The sequence below is a fragment of the Schistocerca piceifrons genome, chromosome 2, assembly GCF_021461385.2.
Source record: "Schistocerca piceifrons isolate TAMUIC-IGC-003096 chromosome 2, iqSchPice1.1, whole genome shotgun sequence".
In the NCBI taxonomy this organism is placed as follows: domain Eukaryota; kingdom Metazoa; phylum Arthropoda; class Insecta; order Orthoptera; family Acrididae; genus Schistocerca; species Schistocerca piceifrons.
Genome location: NC_060139.1, coordinates 417093988 through 417113192, shown reverse-complemented (window position 1 = coordinate 417113192; position 19205 = coordinate 417093988). Strand labels below are relative to the sequence as shown.

General features: G+C 46.6%; 1 protein-coding gene and 1 non-coding gene across 2 annotated transcripts in view; one reads left to right on the top strand and one right to left on the bottom strand.

Annotated features, from left to right (window-relative positions):
- LOC124777244 overlaps positions 1-19205 on the bottom strand; it is an 82215-nt gene that overhangs the window by 14232 nt on the left and 48778 nt on the right. Inside the window, exon 5 of the mRNA XM_047252571.1 lies at positions 5960-6334. Within this exon, the coding sequence (XP_047108527.1) occupies positions 5960-6334 (375 nt within the window). The remainder of the gene's footprint in view (positions 1-5959; positions 6335-19205) is intronic.
- Trnaa-cgc lies at positions 7286-7358 on the top strand. Its single transcript has one exon. It is a non-coding gene; the product is annotated as a tRNA-Ala (tRNA).

Genomic DNA, 19205 nt, shown 5'->3' with positions numbered 1-19205 from the left:
TAGACGACAGAGGGATAGAGAAACAATTAAAATCGCTCAAAAGAGGAAAGGCCGCTGGACCTGATGGGATACCAGTTCGAGTTTACACAGAGTACGCGAAGGAACTTGCCCCCCTTCTTGCAGCGGTGTACCGTAGGTCTCTAGAAGAGCGTAGCGTTCCATAAGATTGGAAAAGGGCACAGGTCATTCCCGTTTTCAAGAAGGGACGTCGAACAGGTGTGTAGAACTATAGAACTACAACGTCGATCAGTTGTAGAATTTTGGAACACGTATTATGTTCGAGTATAATGACTTTTCTGGAAACTAGAAATCTACTCTGTAGGAATCAGCATAGGTTTCGAAAAAGACGATCGTGTGAAACCCAGCTCGCGCTATTCGTCCACGAGACTCAGAGGGCTATAGACACAGGTTCCCAGGTAGATGCCGTGTTTCTTGACTTCCGCAAGGCATTCGATAAAGTTCCCCACAATTGTTTAATGAACAAAGTAAGAGCATATGGACTATCAGACCAATTGTGTGATTGGATTGAAGAGTTCCTAGATAACACAACGCAGCATGTCATTCTCAATGGAGAGAAGTCTTCCGAAGTAAGAGTGATTTCAGGTGTGCCGCAGGGAAATGTCGTAGGACAGTTGCTTTTCGCAATATACATAAATGACCTTGTAGATGACATCGGAAGTTCACTGAGGCTTTTTGCGGATGATGCTGTGGCACAACGAGAGGTTGTAACAATGGGAAATTGTACTGAAATGCAGGAGGATCTGCAGCGAATTGACGCATGGTGCAGGGAATGGCAATTGAATCTCAATGTAGACAAGTGTAATGTGCTGCGAATTCATACAAAGAAAGATCCCATATCATTTAGCTACAATATAGCAGGTCAGCAACTGGAAGCAGTTAATTCCATAAATTATCTGGGAGTAGGCATTAGGAGCGATTTAAAATGGAATGATCATATAAAGTTGATCGTCGGTAAAGCAGATGCCAGACTGCGATTCATTGGAAGAATCCTAAGAAATTGCAATCCGAAAACAAAGGAAGTAGGTTACAGTACGCTTGTTCGCCCACTGCTTGAATACTGCTCAGCAGTGTGGGATCCGTACCAGATAGGGTTGATAGAAGAGATAGAGAAGATCCAACGGAGAGCAGCGCGCTTCGTTACAGGATCATTTAGTAATCGCGAAAGCGTTACGGAGATGATAGATAAACTCCAGTGGAAGACTCTGCAGGAGAGACGCTCAGCAGCTCGGTACGGGGTTTTGTTGAAGTTTCGAGAACATACCTTCACTGTAGAGTCAAGCAGTATATTGCTCCCTCCTACGTATATCTCGCGAAGAGACCATGAGGATAAAATCAGAGAGATTAGAGCCCACACAGGGGCATACCGACAATCCTTCTTTCCAAAAACAATACGAGACTGGAATAGAAGGAAAAACCGATAGAGTTACTCAAGGTACCCTCCGCCACACACCATCAGGTGGCTTGAGTAGTATGGATGTAGGTGTAGATGTAGATGTACATGTGATACCATCCTATACTTTGTTCTTGTTGAAACGTTTCCCTCTCCACCGACTCTGCGGGAAACATTCTTTGTCATTGCGCCAAATTTTTAACATCCTTCCACATCCACATTAACATCACAAAACCTTCTCCTCTTCTTGATTTTTAAACAGGCCACGATTACTTCCCTACAACGCTGTGCTGGAAATGCACATTCTCGGAAACTTATTCCTCTAATTAAGACAAAAACACTTCTTTCGGCCATATGTGCCCTCTTTGCCAGTGATTTTCCGCTTTTTAGGTTCTCCTTGCTTCGCCTGTCATCTGTTATTTTGCTTCCAATGGAACAGAGTTCCTTAAATTTATCTACTTCGCGTTCACCGGTTTTAATTTCAAGTTTATCGCTAGTCTCATCTGTGCTTCACCTCGTTACTGTCATCTTTTTCCGGCCTACTCTCAGTCCATATTGCGTGATCGTTAACTGTTAATTCCATTCAATAGATCGTGCAACTGTTCTTTACTTTCACTGAGATAGCAATGAGGTCAGGGAATCTTATTATTGATATCCTCTCAACCTAAATTTTAATCACACTCATTTCGTGGTTTTGTCGACTGTTTCGAAACTCAGGAGATGTTCGTCGCAAGCCAGTACAAGGTTGAACGAGGAGAATCACCCAACACCAGATCCGCTACTGCTCGACGAAATCTGAGTACACCTGCAAGAAATTTGTCTGCACAGCTTGCAGCTTCCCCGAGAATTGCTGTTGCTGTATATTGGAGACTCAGAACAGCAGGGATGTTCGCCAGACGTCCGGCAATGTGCATCCCGATCGCTACAGCACAGAGATTGGTCCTTGTATTGTGGAGTCGACAACACAAAACTGGACCATGACCGAACGGAAGAATGTTTTCAAAATGATTCTCGTTGTACATTACTCTGGAGAGAGCCTGGTAGCCGATGCAACCCCTGGAACGCCGTGGAAAGAGACTGGTTTGGTGGTGATGTAGATATGGTGGGAGAGGCGTCATGTTGCTCGGAGAAACATTGTAAACTCTGTCAGAGTACAGAGATGAGGGACTGCTACCATACGTTCGCTGTTTCAAAGGTGCTGTCCGTTCAGACTTCCTATTTGTGGACGACAGCGCCCGTCTGTATGGAGCTAATATGGTGGATCAATTTCTTGAAGCAGAAAATATGAGTCGCACTGACTGGCCAGCGAGGTCCCTGGGTCTGAATCCTAGAGAAAATACCTGGGATGCGCCAGGAAGGCGAATTGCATCACATCAGCCACCACCAAGGAGAGGATGCTTTCAGACGTCTGTACCACTCTTGGTGAGGAATGGGATCGATTACCGAGAGAGCTTTTCACCCATCTCGTACAGAGCATGCCACCTCACTATAGAGAATGCGTGACTCTCAGCAGTACCCATACCCCTATTAACAGCTTCTGTTGTTGTAGAACAGATTTCTCAGCTGTTTAATTTTCTTGCCAATATGTATCTTAGCTATCAGAACTTTCGAAAACATTACCTTTGAGGCACTGCTGTACGCCAAGCAGCGGCTTGCTAAGTAACCCTTCCGACATAATGATTAGGGAATGTGACCTCTTTCCGTAACTATGCTTAACTTTTGGAAACTGGTGTAGATAAATGTCTTTTAACGGAAATTATTCGAACATTCAAAAATTCAGAATTATTTAATGACAAAATATTTTTAGGTGTCATTTGATGTTTTCATAAGAAATCAAAAAACAAAGCATAAAATAAAGAGACGTTATTTACTGCTTTCTAAATATTGTTTGATGCGTTTTCAAGTTTACAGGGTGATACAGCTGCCCCTACCGAAGGGTTTTATGCAGCTCACAATACCTTCCAAAACCACACGCAAGATTTTCGTATTCCCTGCGCCCCTTAGTCCTACAGAAAACATGAAAAGGCCTTATTTAAAAGAAATTTAAAGTAATTAAATTTTGTACTGCAATAAGTTATCGCTAGAGACCATAGATTTCGAATTATTCAAGAAAAACAAACAAAAGTAACCTTATCACGTCTTTTTATTGAATAACTCGAAAACTGTAGCCTCGAGTTGAAATGTATCCCAGAGCAAAATTCAACTACATCACATTTTGTACAAAAAGACCCTGTTTTTTTCTGCAGTACTGGTAGTTTGTACTTAGTGACTGAGAAATTATGAAAATTTTATGTGTGGCTTTTGAAGGGGTTTGTTGGCTGCATAAAACCCATTGGGTAGGTCAGATGATTCATCATGTATATTTTCTGGAGTTCATGTATATCTTTTGATATGTTTGCTGACAGTTTTCCCAGTCTTTCATTTCTCAGGAGTGCAGCACATGACATTCGGCAAAGAACATTCATCATGAACTTTCCTTCAGTCATTAATAAACTCGTTTGTCATTGCTCGTTCTTACAGTTTGTTATTATACACACACACCACAAAACGTTTTGCATCACCTCGGTTCCGAGATTTCCGGAACCTGTACAGAAAATTGGAATAGAGATCAACATAAATATCATTTCTGCTCTTTTTATTGCTCATGAAAACTACACATTCCTTGTTGTACCACCATACAGAGAGACCTTCAGAGCTGGTGGTCCAGGTTGCTGTACACATCGGTACCTCTAATACCCAGTACCACGTCCTCTTGCGTTGATGCATGCCTGTATACATCTTGGCATACTGTCTACAAGTTCATCAACGCACTTTTGGTCCAAATTTTCCCACCCCTCAACGACGGTTCGGCGTAGATCCCTCAAAGTCGTTGGTGGGTCCCGTCGTCCACAAACAGCCCTTTTCAATCTGTCCCAGGCATTTTCAATAGGGTTCATGTTTGGAGAACATGCTGGGCGCTCTAGTCGAGCGAAGTCGTTATCCTGAAGCAAGTCTTTCACAAGACGTGCACGATAGAGGTGCGAATTGTCGTCCATGAAGACGAATGCCTCGCCAATATGCTGCAAATATGGTTGCGCTATTGGTCGGAGGATGGCATTAACATATCGCACAGCCGTTACGGCGCCTTCCATGACCACTAGCGGCGTACATAGGCAGCACATAATGCCACCCCAAACGATCAGGGAATCTCCACCCTGCAGCATTCGCTGGACAGTGTGTCTAAGGCGATCAGCCTGATCGGGTTGCCTCCAAACACGTCTCCGACGATTGTCTGGTTGAAGGCATATGCGACACATCGGTGAAGAAAACGTGATGCCAATCCTGAGCGGTGTACGTGACATGTTGTTGGACCCATTTGTACAGCGCTGCATGGTGTCGTGGTTGCAAAGATGGACGTCGCCATGGACGTCGGGAGCGAGGTTGCGCATCATGCAGCCTATTGCACACAGTTTGAGTCGTAACACGACGTCCTGTGGCTGCACGAAAGGCATTACTCAACATATGGGCGTTGTTGTCAGGATTCCTGCGAGCCACAATCCGTAGATAGCTGTCATCCACTGCAGTAGTAGCCCTTGGACGGCCTGAGCGAGGCATGTCATCGATAGCTCCTGTTTTTCTGTATCTCCTCCATATCCGAACAACATCGCTCTGGCTCACTCCGAGACGCCTGGACCCTTCCCTTGTTGAGAGACCTTCCTGGGACAAAGTAACAATGCGGACGCTATCGAACCGCGGCACTGACCGTCTAGTCATGTTTGAGCTACAGACAACAAGAGCCGTGTACCTCCTTCCTGATGGAATGACTGGAGCTGATCGGCTGTCGCACCCCCCTCCGTCTAGTAGGCGCTGCTCATGAGTGGTTGTTTTCATCTTTGGGCGGAATTAGTGACATCTCTGAACAGTCAAATGGAGTGTGTCTATGATACAATATCCACAGTCAACGTCTATCTTCAGGATTTCTGGGAACCGGGGTGATATACAACTCTTTTTGGTGGTTGTATTTCGATCCTTCTTCTTAAAAAGGGTAGTACTTCATTACCACACTTTTACATTTTAGGTGCCAAACAGCACAGCAGACAGCTGCCAGAACACACGTAGTTTTTGTCCTGACGGATACACGGAAACGTCCTCTCGGCGCAGACGGTACTGAGTACAGGAACAAAACACCGTGTGTGCTGCAGTAGGGTTACTTGTGTAGAGTAGTCAACTGATTTAAGGCAGAGCCGCGCGGGATAGCCTATTGGTCTATGGCACTTCTCGCGGTCCGTGCGACTCCGCCTCCTTCCCCCCCCCCCCCCTCCCCAATCCACAACGGCAGAGGTTCAAGTCATCCCTAGGGCATGAGTGTGTGTGTTGTTCATAGCGTAAGTTAGGTTAGTTAGTGTGTAGGCTTAGGCACCGCTGACCTAAGTAGTTTGGTCCCTTGAGATCTTACTACGAAAAGAAAGAAAGACAAATATAAAGTCGATCGTTCAAAATGGACTAAATATCTCCCCAAACCAAACTAACAGTCATAGTGACCATAATGTAGCGCTCCGCGCAGCGTACCTGCGTCCGTGACGAAGTCGCCCTCGTGCTCGTGGTCGGTGAAGCCGACGTAGTAGAGATCTGCGCTGGGCTCGAGTAGGCGCAGCAGCACGGCGGCGCGCACCCACGTGTCGGGGACGGCGAGCGTCGCGTTCTCGCGCCGGCACTCCTCGGCGGCTAGCGCCCGCGGCAGGCTCCGCGCGTGCGTCTTGTAGAAGCGGCCCGCGTCCTCCTCCCACTTGTAGGTGCCCGGCACGCCCAGCGACAGCGGCCGCTCGCACAGGAACGGCGACATGCTGTCGCACCGCGCCTCGCCCATTACCCCGTCGCTGCGCAGGATGCTGCAGTTCTCCCGCGTCTCATTAGGCTTCAGCGTCAGATTCGCGTCCAGACTACCTATCAAATCGCAAGTATAGGTGAAGCAAAATATGCCTCATTCAACGAACGCAGGCAGCAGAGAATTCTCATACAGTTGGTAAATCTATAGTGAAATCCCATATGACCACCATTAAGCCTCATTAGAAAAACTCCGTCCGAACAGGCCTAGAAGGCCCACCGGTACCGACCGGCCGCCGTGTTATACTCAGCCCTTAGGTGTCAATCGGGGCAATGGCCTTGCCGCAGTGGATACATCGGTTCCCGTGAGATCATCGAAGTTAAGCGCTGTTGGGCGTGGCCGGCACTTGGATGGGTGACCATCCAGCCGCCATGCGCTGTTGCGGTTTATCCGGGTGCACTCAACCTCGTGATGCCACTTGAGGAGCTACTCGACCGAATAGTGGCGGCTTCGGTCAAGAATACCATCATAACGACCGGGAGAGCGGTGTGCTGACCCCACGCCCCTCCTATCCGCATCCTCCTCTGAGGATGACAGGGCGGCGGGATGATCCCGGTAGGCCATTCGTGGCCTGAAGACGGAGTGCTTAGGCGTCACTGCTTGGGGATTCAGCACTCCGCTCTCCCGACCGTTGTCAATTTTCGTGATCGGTGCCGCTATTTCTCAGTCAAGTAGCTCCTCAATTGCCCTCACAAGGTCTGAGTGCACCCCACTTGCCAACAGCAGTTAGCAGCCACGGACAGTGACCAATCCAAGTGCTAGCCAAGCCCGACAGCATGTAACTTCGGTGATCTGACGGGAAATGCTGTTACCACTGTGGCAGTGTGTCTCGAGTACTCGTAAATCCATCATAAAAATATATGGAGTGAGAAACAGCGGTACGTTGAACAGTTGAACAAATTTATACCATTAGCGATATTTCTGGACACATTATTTAGGTTACTAGTTTCAACGCCTCAGTAGCGTCTTCTTCTTCCCCTAAATGCCTACAAAAATACTTAACACTACCGAGCTAGGTGGCGCAGTGGTTAGCACACTGGACTCGCATTCGGGAGGACGACGGTTCAATCCCGTCTCCGGCCATCCTGATTTAGGTTTTCCGTGATTTCCCTAAATCGTTTCAGGCAAATGCCGGGATGGTTCCTTTAAGAGGGCAGGGCCGATTTCCTTCCCAATCCTTCCCTAACCCGAGCTTGCGCACCGTCTCTAATGACCTCGTTGTCGACGGGACGTTAAACACTAACCACCACCGCCACCACTTAACACGATAATGTATAAAATATTTTTCAATACTACAATAAAACTCTTACGTCCAATGGAAGCAACTAAATAAATATGAACTAAAAGTAATATGAACAACAGTATTTCAAAGACGAAAGGTATGAGTGATTTGTAATTTGATGTATGAAGAGGGCGTCCATACGTAAAACACAAATTAGAAGAGTTCTATGAATAATGAGAAGGGGCTATTCTTGAAAACATCTAATGAATGAATAAAGATCACGGGAGAGCTATAAGAGGAATTATTACTAACAAAAAGTTAAAAACGAAATACACTCCTGGAAATTGAAATAAGAACACCGTGAATTCATTGTCCCAGGAAGGGGAAACTTTATTGACACATTCCTGGGGTCAGATACATCACATGATCACACTGACAGAACCACAGGCACACAGACACAGGCAACAGAGCATGCACAATGTCGGCACTAGTACAGTGTATATCCACCTTTCGCAGCAATGCAGGCTGCTATTCTCCCATGGAGACGATCGTAGAGATGCTGGATGTAGTCCTGTGGAACGGCTTGCCATGCCATATCCACCTGGCGCCTCAGTTGGACCAGCGTTCGTGCTGGACGTGCAGACCGCGTGAGACGACGCTTCATCCAGTCCCAAACATGCTCAATGGGGGACAGATCCGGAGATCTTGCTGGCCAGGGTAGTTGACTTACACCTTCTAGAGCACGTTGGGTGGCACGGGATACATGCGGACGTGCATTGTCCTGTTGGAACAGCAAGTTCCCTTGCCGGTCTAGGAATGGTAGAACGATGGGTTCGATGACGGTTTGGATGTACCGTGCACTATTCAGTGTCCCCTCGACGATCACCAGTGGTGTACGGCCAGTGTAGGAGATCGCTCCCCACACCATGATGCCGGGTGTTGGCCCTGTGGGCCTCGGTCGTACGCAGTCCTGATTGTGGCGCTCACCTGCACGGCGTCAAACACGCATACGACCATCATTGGCACCAAGGCAGAAGCGACTCTCATCGCTGAAGACGACACGTCTCCATTCGTCCCTCCATTCACGCCTGTCGCGACACCACTGGAGGCGGGCTGCACGATGTTGGGGCGTGAGCGGAAGACGGCCTAACGTTGTGCGGGACCGTAGCCCAGCTTCATGGAGACGGTTGCGAATGGTCCTCGCCGATACCCCAGGAGCAACAGCGTCCCTAATTTGCTGGGAAGTGGCGGTGCGGTCCCCTACGGCACTGCGTAGGATCCTACGGTCTTGGCGTGCATTCGTGCGTCGCTGCGGTCCGGTCCCAGGTCGACGGGCACGTGCACCTTCCGCCGACCACTGGCGACAACATTGATGTACTGTGGAGACCTCACGCCCCACGTGTTGAGTAATTCGGCGGTACGTCCACCCGGCCTCCCGCATGCCCACTATACGCCCACGCTCAAAGTCCGTCAACTGCACATACGGTTCACGTCCACGCTGTCGCGGCATGCTACCAGTGTTAAAGACTGCGATGGAGCTCCGTATGCCACGGCAAACTGGCTGACACTGACGGCGGCGGTGCACAAATGCTGCGCAGCTAGCGCCATTCGACGGCCAACACCGCGGTTCCTGGTGTGTCCGCTGTGCCGTGCGTGTGATCATTGCTTGTACAGCCCTCTCGCAGTGTCCGGAGCAAGTATGGTGGATCTGACACACCGGTGTCAATGTGTTTTTTTTTTCCATTTCCAGGAGTATATATATCGCTGATGCTCTGCGTGTTAGTGAATGGGCGATATATATATATTGGAGCGTGTGGATCTTTTTGACACACAACGTTTGCTATCTGCGTTTACGGATCTTGACATCTACATCTGTACCATCAGCTTTCGCAGACAATGTACACTGAGGGAAAAAAGTCGCAACACCAAAAAATAATTGATGTAGAATAATGAAATTTCGGGAATACATTTTTCTATTTAACATTTTTAAGTGATTAACATTGCAGGTTGTTAATCTAAGCACGAGATAAGCCACTGAAAACGTGAAATGCTGGTACATTAATAACCGGTGTAACCGGCAGAAAGTTAAATGCGAGCATGAAAACGTGCAAGCATTGTGTTGTACAGTCTCTCTATGTCCATTTTTTCAGAGGCGGTTGCGGGACTCGGCTGTTCGATACACAATGTCAAATCAAACACCTTACAGCCGTCTTGTTTCTAAACTTATTTCATTTGGCTACCAATTTCGGCGATTTACTACGTCATCTTCAGGCTTCTGACCGACGTGTCGGAAGATTCCACCACGGTTCTGGTCAAAACGGGGGCCAGCATTCGAATACTGGTATCTGTAGATTTCTGCTTGCTACAGCGATCACTTCAACCATCATCTGCCGGCAAATCACCGAAACTGACAGCCAAATAAAATAAGTTTCGAAATTAGAGGGCTGAAAGGTGTTTGGTTTGATATCGTTGTGTTGTATAGATGCCGTATGTCAGTTTGTGGGATGGAGTTCCATTTCTGTTGCACTTGGACGCCCATACAGGAACGGTTAATGCTCGTTCTCGATAACTCTGGCGTTATCATCCGACGATGTTCCATATGTGCTCTACTGGACACATCTGGTGATCTAGCTGGCCAAGGCAACATGTCACGCTCTGTAGAGCATGTTGGATTACAACAGCGGTAAGCGGGAGAGCGTTATCTTGTTGAGAAACACCCCCTGGAATTATAGTCATGAGTGGCAACACTACAGGTCGAATCACCAGGCTGGCGTACAAAATTTGCGGTCAGGGTGCTTCGGATAGTAACGAAAGTGTTCCCGCTCTCCTATGAAATCGCACCCCAGATCATAACTCCAGATGTGCCTAGCACGCGAACAGGTTGGTACCAGGGCGTCCAATGTCGTTCTAAGCAACACGCGGCCATCACTGGTACTGAGGCAGAGTCAGCTTTCAGCAGGAAACACAACACACCTTCTTCCCGCTCTTTAATACGCTCTCGGTTGACACTACTGAAGAAACAAATGTGGGTCAGTGGAAAGCACGCGACAGGGAGTGTGGCCTAGAGCTGTTCTTGAAGTAGAGGGTTTCAAACAGTTCGGTGTGTCACTGCGGCGCCAACTGCTCCTAGCATTGCTGCTGCAGATGCCGTACGGTGCACAGAGCCGAATGTGTGTTACACGACTGCTCTCCCTCTTGGTTGTGCCACGTGGCCGTCTGGAGTCGATCTTCCTGTAAGCGTACCTTCCCGTGACCACCGCTGCCAGCAATCATGTACAGCGGGTTCATTCCTGCAAAGTCTTTTTGCAAGATCGCAGGCTAATTCTGCGAAGCCCTATTACAAGACCTCTTTCAAATTCAGTGACGTGTTGATAGTGACGTCTTTCTCGTCTTATAGGTATTCTTGACTAACAACGACTCACCACATCTGATCTCTAAGGTGACTGACGCTTCCGACCGTTACAGCGTGTATTTAAAGCGAACCTGATCTGCATCCTCGTAGTGGCGCTACAAGAGCCATTCTTATGCGAACGGCGTGACATTTCGTTTAAGTCGCACAACTCCTTCTTGGTGCTGCGATTTTTTCCCGTCCTTGTATAGAGCTTAATGTTCGATCCTGTAAACTCAACAAAGTTCTATTATGAGAAGCCGAATTTCGACAACAGGTTACGGCCACGTGACAGCTTTGTGTTAAACGCATCATGCGATACAGGACCACACTGCAGTAGTGGATACTGTGCGCCAAACCGGCCACCCGCTGCACCCTGGCACATTACGGTAAAGTCAAAGCCAGGTAGAATCACCAAACAACAACAAAAATGTTTCAAATGGCTCAGAGCACTATCGGACTTAACTGCTGAGGTCATCAGTCCCCTGGAACTTAGAACTACTTAAACCTAACTAACCTAAGGACATCACACGCATCCATGCCAGAGGCAGGATTCGAACCTGCGACAGTAGCAGTAGCGCGGTTCCAGACTGTAGCGCCTAGAACCGCTCGGCCACTCCGGCCGGCACCAAACAACAGATTTTTACCGTAGCGCTCTAGGCAATCTAACAGACCTTCGCCCGTCACCAGATCGTCCAAAAGAAGCTCAATGAATCAAAGCAAAAATTTTAACCTTGACCAGGGGCCACTTGGAGGGAGCCGCTATACGAGCGTGCATCCAAGACAGGATTAGCGGTGAATGCATCATATAGTTCAAAATTTTCGATGAAGTCGACAGGCCTTAATGTCAGTCTTAGAAATATCTGACGGACGATGGATGATATCGCAAGCTCCTATCAACGATGCCTTCACAACGCACTACACATTCCTCCATCAAGATACACCGGCCGATCCGGTGGCTATTGCCAAAGTTCGCCAGGAGATCCACGACCGCAATCCTCCTCACCGCAGAAGTGACTACTGACGAGTCCTTGCAGCTGTGGCAAAGGATAACGAAATCGGTCGACTGGCCCGGATGGCTTACCAATCGAGTTTTACTCAACCTCAACATCTGATGTTCCTGCGCTGGATGGACATGTACCTGGAACAATGGTCCGGCATGGTGCTCCCGCCACCAGTGTTCATGGAAGGCTTAATTTCACCAGCCACGAAACGCGAGGCAGATCACATTACTTCAAGATCTTCACGCGCCTTCTAGCTGTGCGACTCAAACATGCGTTATAACTAATTGTGTCCCATGAACTAACATCCTTAGGTTCCGATAACAACATCCATACTGCCATTAATGAATATCGAGATACGATCGTCGTGGCAACACACCCAACTGTGAGGCGTTTTAATCTCCACCGTCTTCAACAAAGCGCTCGACTGTGTCAGCCATGCATTACTCAACGCAGCTGTGGATCTGATGGCGAATCCCCCACAGTTCATGCAGGCGATCATGTGCCTCTTTCGAGAGACCATGTTCAGGCTTCTCATCAGCGAAAGACTCACAGAATCTACACTGAGCCGGCCGCGGTGGTCTAGCGGTTCTAGGCGCTCAGTCCGGAGCCGCACGACCGCTACGGTCGCAGGTTCGAATCCTGCCTCGGGCATGGTTGTGTGTGATGTCCTTAGGTTAGTTAGGTTTAAGTAGTTCTGGGTTCTAGGGGACTGATGACCACAGATGTTAAGTCCCATAGTGCTCAGAGCCAATCTACACTGATCGAACGCCCAGTACAGCAGGGTTTTCTGGTATTGACCATGGTTGACGCTACCGCGATGGAACCACTTATGCAGACTACGGCGATACTTGACTGGGAGCACGGTTCCCGCTGTCGCGTCTATGCAGAGGACTTGGCTCTTGTCGTACGTTCAGCGGCCGAAATGCAAGCCACGATGCAATGGCTTACCCACTACAGCACACGGGCAGGGAGCGCTACCAACGTCGCAAAATAAGGCGCCATGAAGGTCGGCCAATGCATTCCCACAGATAGCGTACCCCCCTGTCATCTGGTAGACACCCTCCGTTGTCCCCGGTTGGTGTACGTGCGAGACATTCGCCGTACCTCGGCAATCAACTTTCGGGCGAACATACAGAGCCATCTGCTACGCCCGCTGAATACTTGACAGAGGGTCACTTTTCCCCAACACATATCTGGCAGTCTGGATACCCCATATCAAACAGATTCTGCCCATCACTGCGACAATGGTAGACAGACTGTAGGCAGATATCGGGTATTTTATACGTTCCAGACACATCTTCAAAGTCCAGTATGATGCTCACTTTATCAAAGCGGGATGTTGGCCTAGTTCTGTTTAAGGTTAAGAGTTAGGACATCGGCACTTTACACCAATACCATGGTCCGGTTGTGAAAAATTCAGAATAATAGTTTCACTGGAATGTTGACCGTTGATTTCGCACCTATTTTGAGACGCCTACTGCCGCTATTGGCTTACATCCCACCAGTTTCACACGTCGGCCGTTTCTATCTGGTAAATAGCTGCAAATGCGCCGAGCTCACTACGACCAGGAAGACGACAATCGTGACATCTACCATCCCCGCCCCACAACCCCTTTGAAGCACGTCACCTGCAGTTCGGAAAACAATCCATTAACTATATTACAACACTCCACTAACGCCACCACGGCCTGGTACCTTCTCGTCAAGACAATTATACTGTAAGACAGAAACTGCACCGCATTGTGCTGGTACACTCACCGTTGTGCCTCAAGTGCAATGTCGAAAACACGAATTTACGCATTTTCGAGTGTGAGGAACCAGCGGCCTCTGGACCTTTGTACAGATGTTGGCTGTCTGTCTCCAAGTACCCCCACATTACATTTCTCCAACCACGCTGATCTATCCAGATGCGACCTATCTCCCATCATTTAAGTGGTACGCCGTCACATGGATTACTGGCATGCCTATCAACTACCGCTTCAGTGACGACACCTTCAATCCAGCGGACTTCTGGACACATTTCCAAGTACAACATCACAACCTGCACCGACATCGACGCTATCGGAACACTGTGGCGAACTGTTCACAGAACACTTTTGTCAACCAGCCCAGGAGCTGGAATCTCGAAGAACACTGCAACCAAGACAAAACGACGCCTCTCCCATTCGTCTACCGACAGAACGGACATCTTTCTGACAACGAGACACCATGGAACATGGTACTGTAAGTCTTCTTAATATACTTAACTTTCCCGTCCCCTTTTTTCCTCTTCTTTTGCTAAACACTTTCCCTTATACATGTTTTTGCATCCGTGGCCTTACTGGTTTTTCTTCTTCAAGTACACTGCCATCGTAGCCATTTAATAATCATATAAAAATTCAGAAAACTAAATTCTGCGTTCCTACACATCCCAGAGTCATCTGCTCCCGGTAACTGAGTGGTCAGCGCGACAGAATGTCAATTCCAAGGGCCCGGGTTCGATTCGCGACTGGGTCGGAGATTTTCTCCGCTGGGTATCAAATCGAAAGACTTGCACCCCTCGAACGGTCTACCCGACGGGAGGCCCTAGTCACACGACATCTGATACAGCGGGGAGAAATTTTAATGCAGGTAGTGCGCCAAATACAAAAAAAGAAACAGTCAGTAGAGCACTTGCCCCATGAAACGCAACAGTTCGAAGTTCGAGCCTCCGCCCGCACACAGTTTTAATCTTCCAAGAGGTTTCAAATAGCATAGTTATTCGAAAGCTTATTATAAAGAGAGACAATAATACCACTAACTTGTAATATGCATTGGTGACGTTTACTCGACTTTTAATAAAGAAATAATGTAGTTTCGCGAAGCCTTACAATAGATCCTATTTTACCACTACTGAAGAGGAACTGGCGTCCATTGGAAATTTCCATAAATACTGTAGTATTGTATAAATTGTTTCGTATCAGCACTTTATACTAGATTTCGCCTCTGAAGAGAAATACTCTACCAATAGAGCCACACAAGCACTTCTGCTCCCTCAGAGGAACAGACTGATGCTACGTGACGGCTTTTAAAATTAATAACCAGAAGTAGAAGACCTATCATAATCCACGTCACTTCCACGACGAAGGCTGTTATGCCCCACATTGATCGCACCCAGTAGTTTGACGACACTACTACTGTTCACCACATATGGAGTTCAACTGTGCGCCCAGCCAATCCGGTTTAGATTTTTCGTAATTTCCCGAAATAAAAATAACATCCTAGCGAGCCTAGGAAGACCTAAAAGTACCGACCGACCGCTATGTCATCCTTAGCCGATAGGCGTCACTGGACGAGCCTATGGAGGGGCATGTGGTCAGCACACGACTCTTCCGGCCGTTGTCGGTTTTCGTAACCGGAGCCACAAATTTTTAATCAAGAAGCTCTTCAGTTGGCCTCGCAATGGCTGAGTGCACACCGCTTGTCAATAGCGCTCAGCAGACTCGGACAGTCACCCATCTAAGTGCTAGCCAAGCTCGAAGGCGCTTAACAGCGGTGATCTGATGGGGAACAGATTTACCAATGTGGGGAGGTGGTTGACCATTTCCTGAAATAAAATGAAGTTCAGAATGCTGCCTTAAACAGGCTACTGCCTAACAATTATTCAATCTTCTCTAACTAAACTAATGGTTCGATGGTAAAATAGTTGTTGTAAACGAGCCACCAAAGTGCCAGTTTTCACATTGCCTCTACAGCAGCATCGCCATGTACGCTCAGACTGCAGCATTCACTAAACAGGGTCCTGCGGTTGTCGCCGCATCCCGTACATCTGTCGCCAAACGACTCGATCCCTCCACTGTTCTTCATCCTCTTCCATTTTTCTTCTTGGGTTTCCCTTAGCCACCAATTTTGTTGTCTCCCTCTTCCTCTTTTTCAAATGGTTCAAATAGCTCTAAGCACAATGGGACCTAACATCTGAGGTGATCAGTCCCCTAGAACTTAGAACCAATTAAACCTAACTAACCTAAGGATATCACATACATCCATGCCCGAGGCAGGATTCGAAACTGCGACCGTAGCGGTCGCGCGGTTACAGAGTGAAGCACCTAGAACCACTCGGCCACTGCAGCCGGCTTAGACAGTTCTGCTAACTACAGCATAACGAACAATATCTTCAGCGGCTCTGTGTCAAAGCTTTCTCAGGCTCCATGAAGACAAAATGATTGCTTAGATTCCTTTCCAATGCCTTCGCCATGATCTGCTGTAAGGTAATAGTGTTATCGACTCATGGCCGTGTGTACTCAAGCCACTTTATTCTTCCCCTTTTATTTATAACCTTCTTCATTCTTGAATTTAAAATTCTCTCGAGCACCTTGACATGACAATTGCTACACACTTTCTTGCTTCCCCTTTTATGTATGGATTTTATATTCACTCTGCTAGAATTTCCTTCCCATACCATATACAACTATTAAATAATTTGCTTAGATATTCAACACTTGCACCATACCTCAATAATTCTACTAATATGTTTCCAAGACGTGGTGATTTCTTGATTTACATTTGCGTAGCCGCCTTCTGTACATCTTTCGTGATTACTTTCTCTACCTCTACACCAACCTGGTTCTCTTTCATTTCTGATTGTATTTCATTGTACTCTGGGCCTTTAAAATGCTTTTCCCACTCTACCATACCGTTAACCGGGAGATTGCTCCTTCTTACAGCTCTTTCCTCAGCCTATCAACCATTTTCTATGGTGCCATCACTTTTGTATCACCGGGTATAGGTCAACTTCCTCGAATTCGACCTCCGAGATTATATTTTCTCTTTTACAGATGTCATTTTTTTATTCTCTATTCATTCTATTGTACAGGCTCTATGCTGTTTGACCCGTTGCTCCAGCCAGTTGTTATACATCTCCTTTATGCTTTGGGTCCACCATTGTTGGGGCCGATATCCTTCTTCCGCCGCTTCACATAGGCATTTCTTAATTCCTTGGTACATACACCTCGCCTCTACGTCCCTCAGTTTGATTGCTAACCGTAATTTCTAAAGACATTTTACGGACTTGTGTTTCAGACTGTCTAAGTTGTATTTAATAGTATCCACTGTCCTTGAGGGAGCATTTGGCTTTTGCTCTTAGCTATTACTACCATCTTTGCACCCAACAAGAAGTGGTCTGAATGAAATTCTGCATACCTGTAGACTCTTAAGATCATTTGCTCTTATGTTGGAATTTTTATTCTGAACGATATGGAAAGCGTTGTGCCTTGAAGACAGTGCACTTAGCAACACATGATGTTTCCTGATCCGTGTTTCAGTCTAGTGACCGAATTTAGAATCAAATGGTGGATCACGTGCTAGAAACAGCAGTTTCCAGCCATTGCTACTGGGTTTGTAAGAGAAGAGAATGGGTCTTGTGCATAGTATGTAAATATTACGAGCTGTACATATTCAAGTACTGTGTTATTGATTAAAGTTATTTTGAGGATTCTTAATTAGACTTCACTTACTGATCGTTAGTAAGTAGCAGAACAATAATTTAAGACAGATTATTAAATGCATTATTGATAACATTTTCTCTGTTGCAGCACTTTTAAATATGAATAGAATATTTGTTCGTACGTAAACGGCCATGTTGTACCATCGAACAGTATTTCACATTAGGTAAAACCTTACTATTGGGGAGTAATTTGTGTAACTACAGAAAAAGACAGCGGCGCACATAAAGTGTTACTACGTAGAACATTCTCCCCTACAGCATATTACTGACCTGGTACTTTTAGAAGACGCTCCCATGTGTACTAGTGGATCTGCTTATGAGTAAAGAAACCATTTAAAATCTTCAAGGACAATGTCTCATATAGCAATTACCCTTTATCCACTGTCATTTAGTGTGTCATCTCCATATCTTCTATATATCTTACAACATTTAGTCTTGTTGTGAATAACTGATACTTTCAGTGTTATAAAGTATGACATTTTAAAGGAGTGACTGGCCTTCCGAGTAGGTTTCTCTCCTGCACCCTGTTGTGAATCTGTCAACCAACGATCCGTAGAGAGCGGTAGTTATGTTGCTTCGTTTCTTTTCAGAAATTCTGTTTCATATGTTCGACCATTTTTCACTTGCTAATATGATATAACAACGCGATAACACCAACAGAAACCTCAACACTGCTGAGGCTGGCGTTTGAGCAGCAGGCGTTTAGCCCAGCTAGTTCATCGCCACGGTCGAAAAGTTAAACAGAGGGATGAAGCAAAAAAAAAAAAAAATTAATTTGCGTTCGCGATACAAAGAGGATTGTCTATCAAGAATTTACCATCAGCGATAGGTTCCACTACAGTCGTATCATCTTTTATTTCCTAAAAGGTGCATCTGCAAAGCTGTAAATAAATAATGACTTCTACCCAGATTGTTAGCATTAAAAGACTGAACAGAACTTATACTAAAATTCTTAAGAAAAAGCCCCATGAACGTATATAACATATGAGTCCCTAAAAGTCGAATAACTGAAGGGAAACTAGGTTCAAATAGTGTATCCCAAGTTCATGGCATATAACAGGAGACCCTCTCAATTTCTTGGTCTGACGGAAAGCCTCTTGCAGAGGAGTACCAACATAAAAAGAGGCAGATCCCCAAATTAAAGAGTGCAGCCACCGTAAATATAATCCAAATGTGAACTATTATAAGACTCAGCGTGCCTTAAAACCAAATCCAAAACTTACTAAGCTGCGGGCTTAAGTGCGTGCCAAATATGGATCCGCATGGAAAGGTGGTCTTTCAGGATCTGAAACGATCATAAAAGGGTGTATACAGTCTTCAACCTGAAAACATGTGTGAATACATAATGTGATCCCAGAGAAAAGGTTGCGATTTACCAGTGATGCATACACACCCATCAGGTCTGTGCCAAGCACGCAACGAAGTTGAAATGCAGGCGGGGGGCCATCATAGGGTCAGCGTCCCATCAAGCGAAACATCTGAATCTGACTTCCTAGCCATGTATACTATTTTCTGGTTCTAAGATGACTGAAGGCTCTGCCAAAAGACAGCCTATATGAGGCAGTCGAAGGATTGTTTTCTAACCACAGTAGTGATGTCGGACAGTGTTTGGCCGTAAACAAAATATGTAAGCCGGCCGGGGTGGCTAAGCGATTCTAGGCACTACAGTCTGGAACCGCGCGACCGCTACGGTCGCAGGTTCGAATCCTGCCTCGGGCATGGATGCATGTGATGTCCTTAGGTTAGTTAGGTTTAATTAGTTCTAAGTCCTAGGGGACTGAAGACCTCAGAAGTTAAGTCCCATAGTGCTTAGAGCCATTTGAACCCAAATTTGTAAATTAAAGGTGGAGGGGAA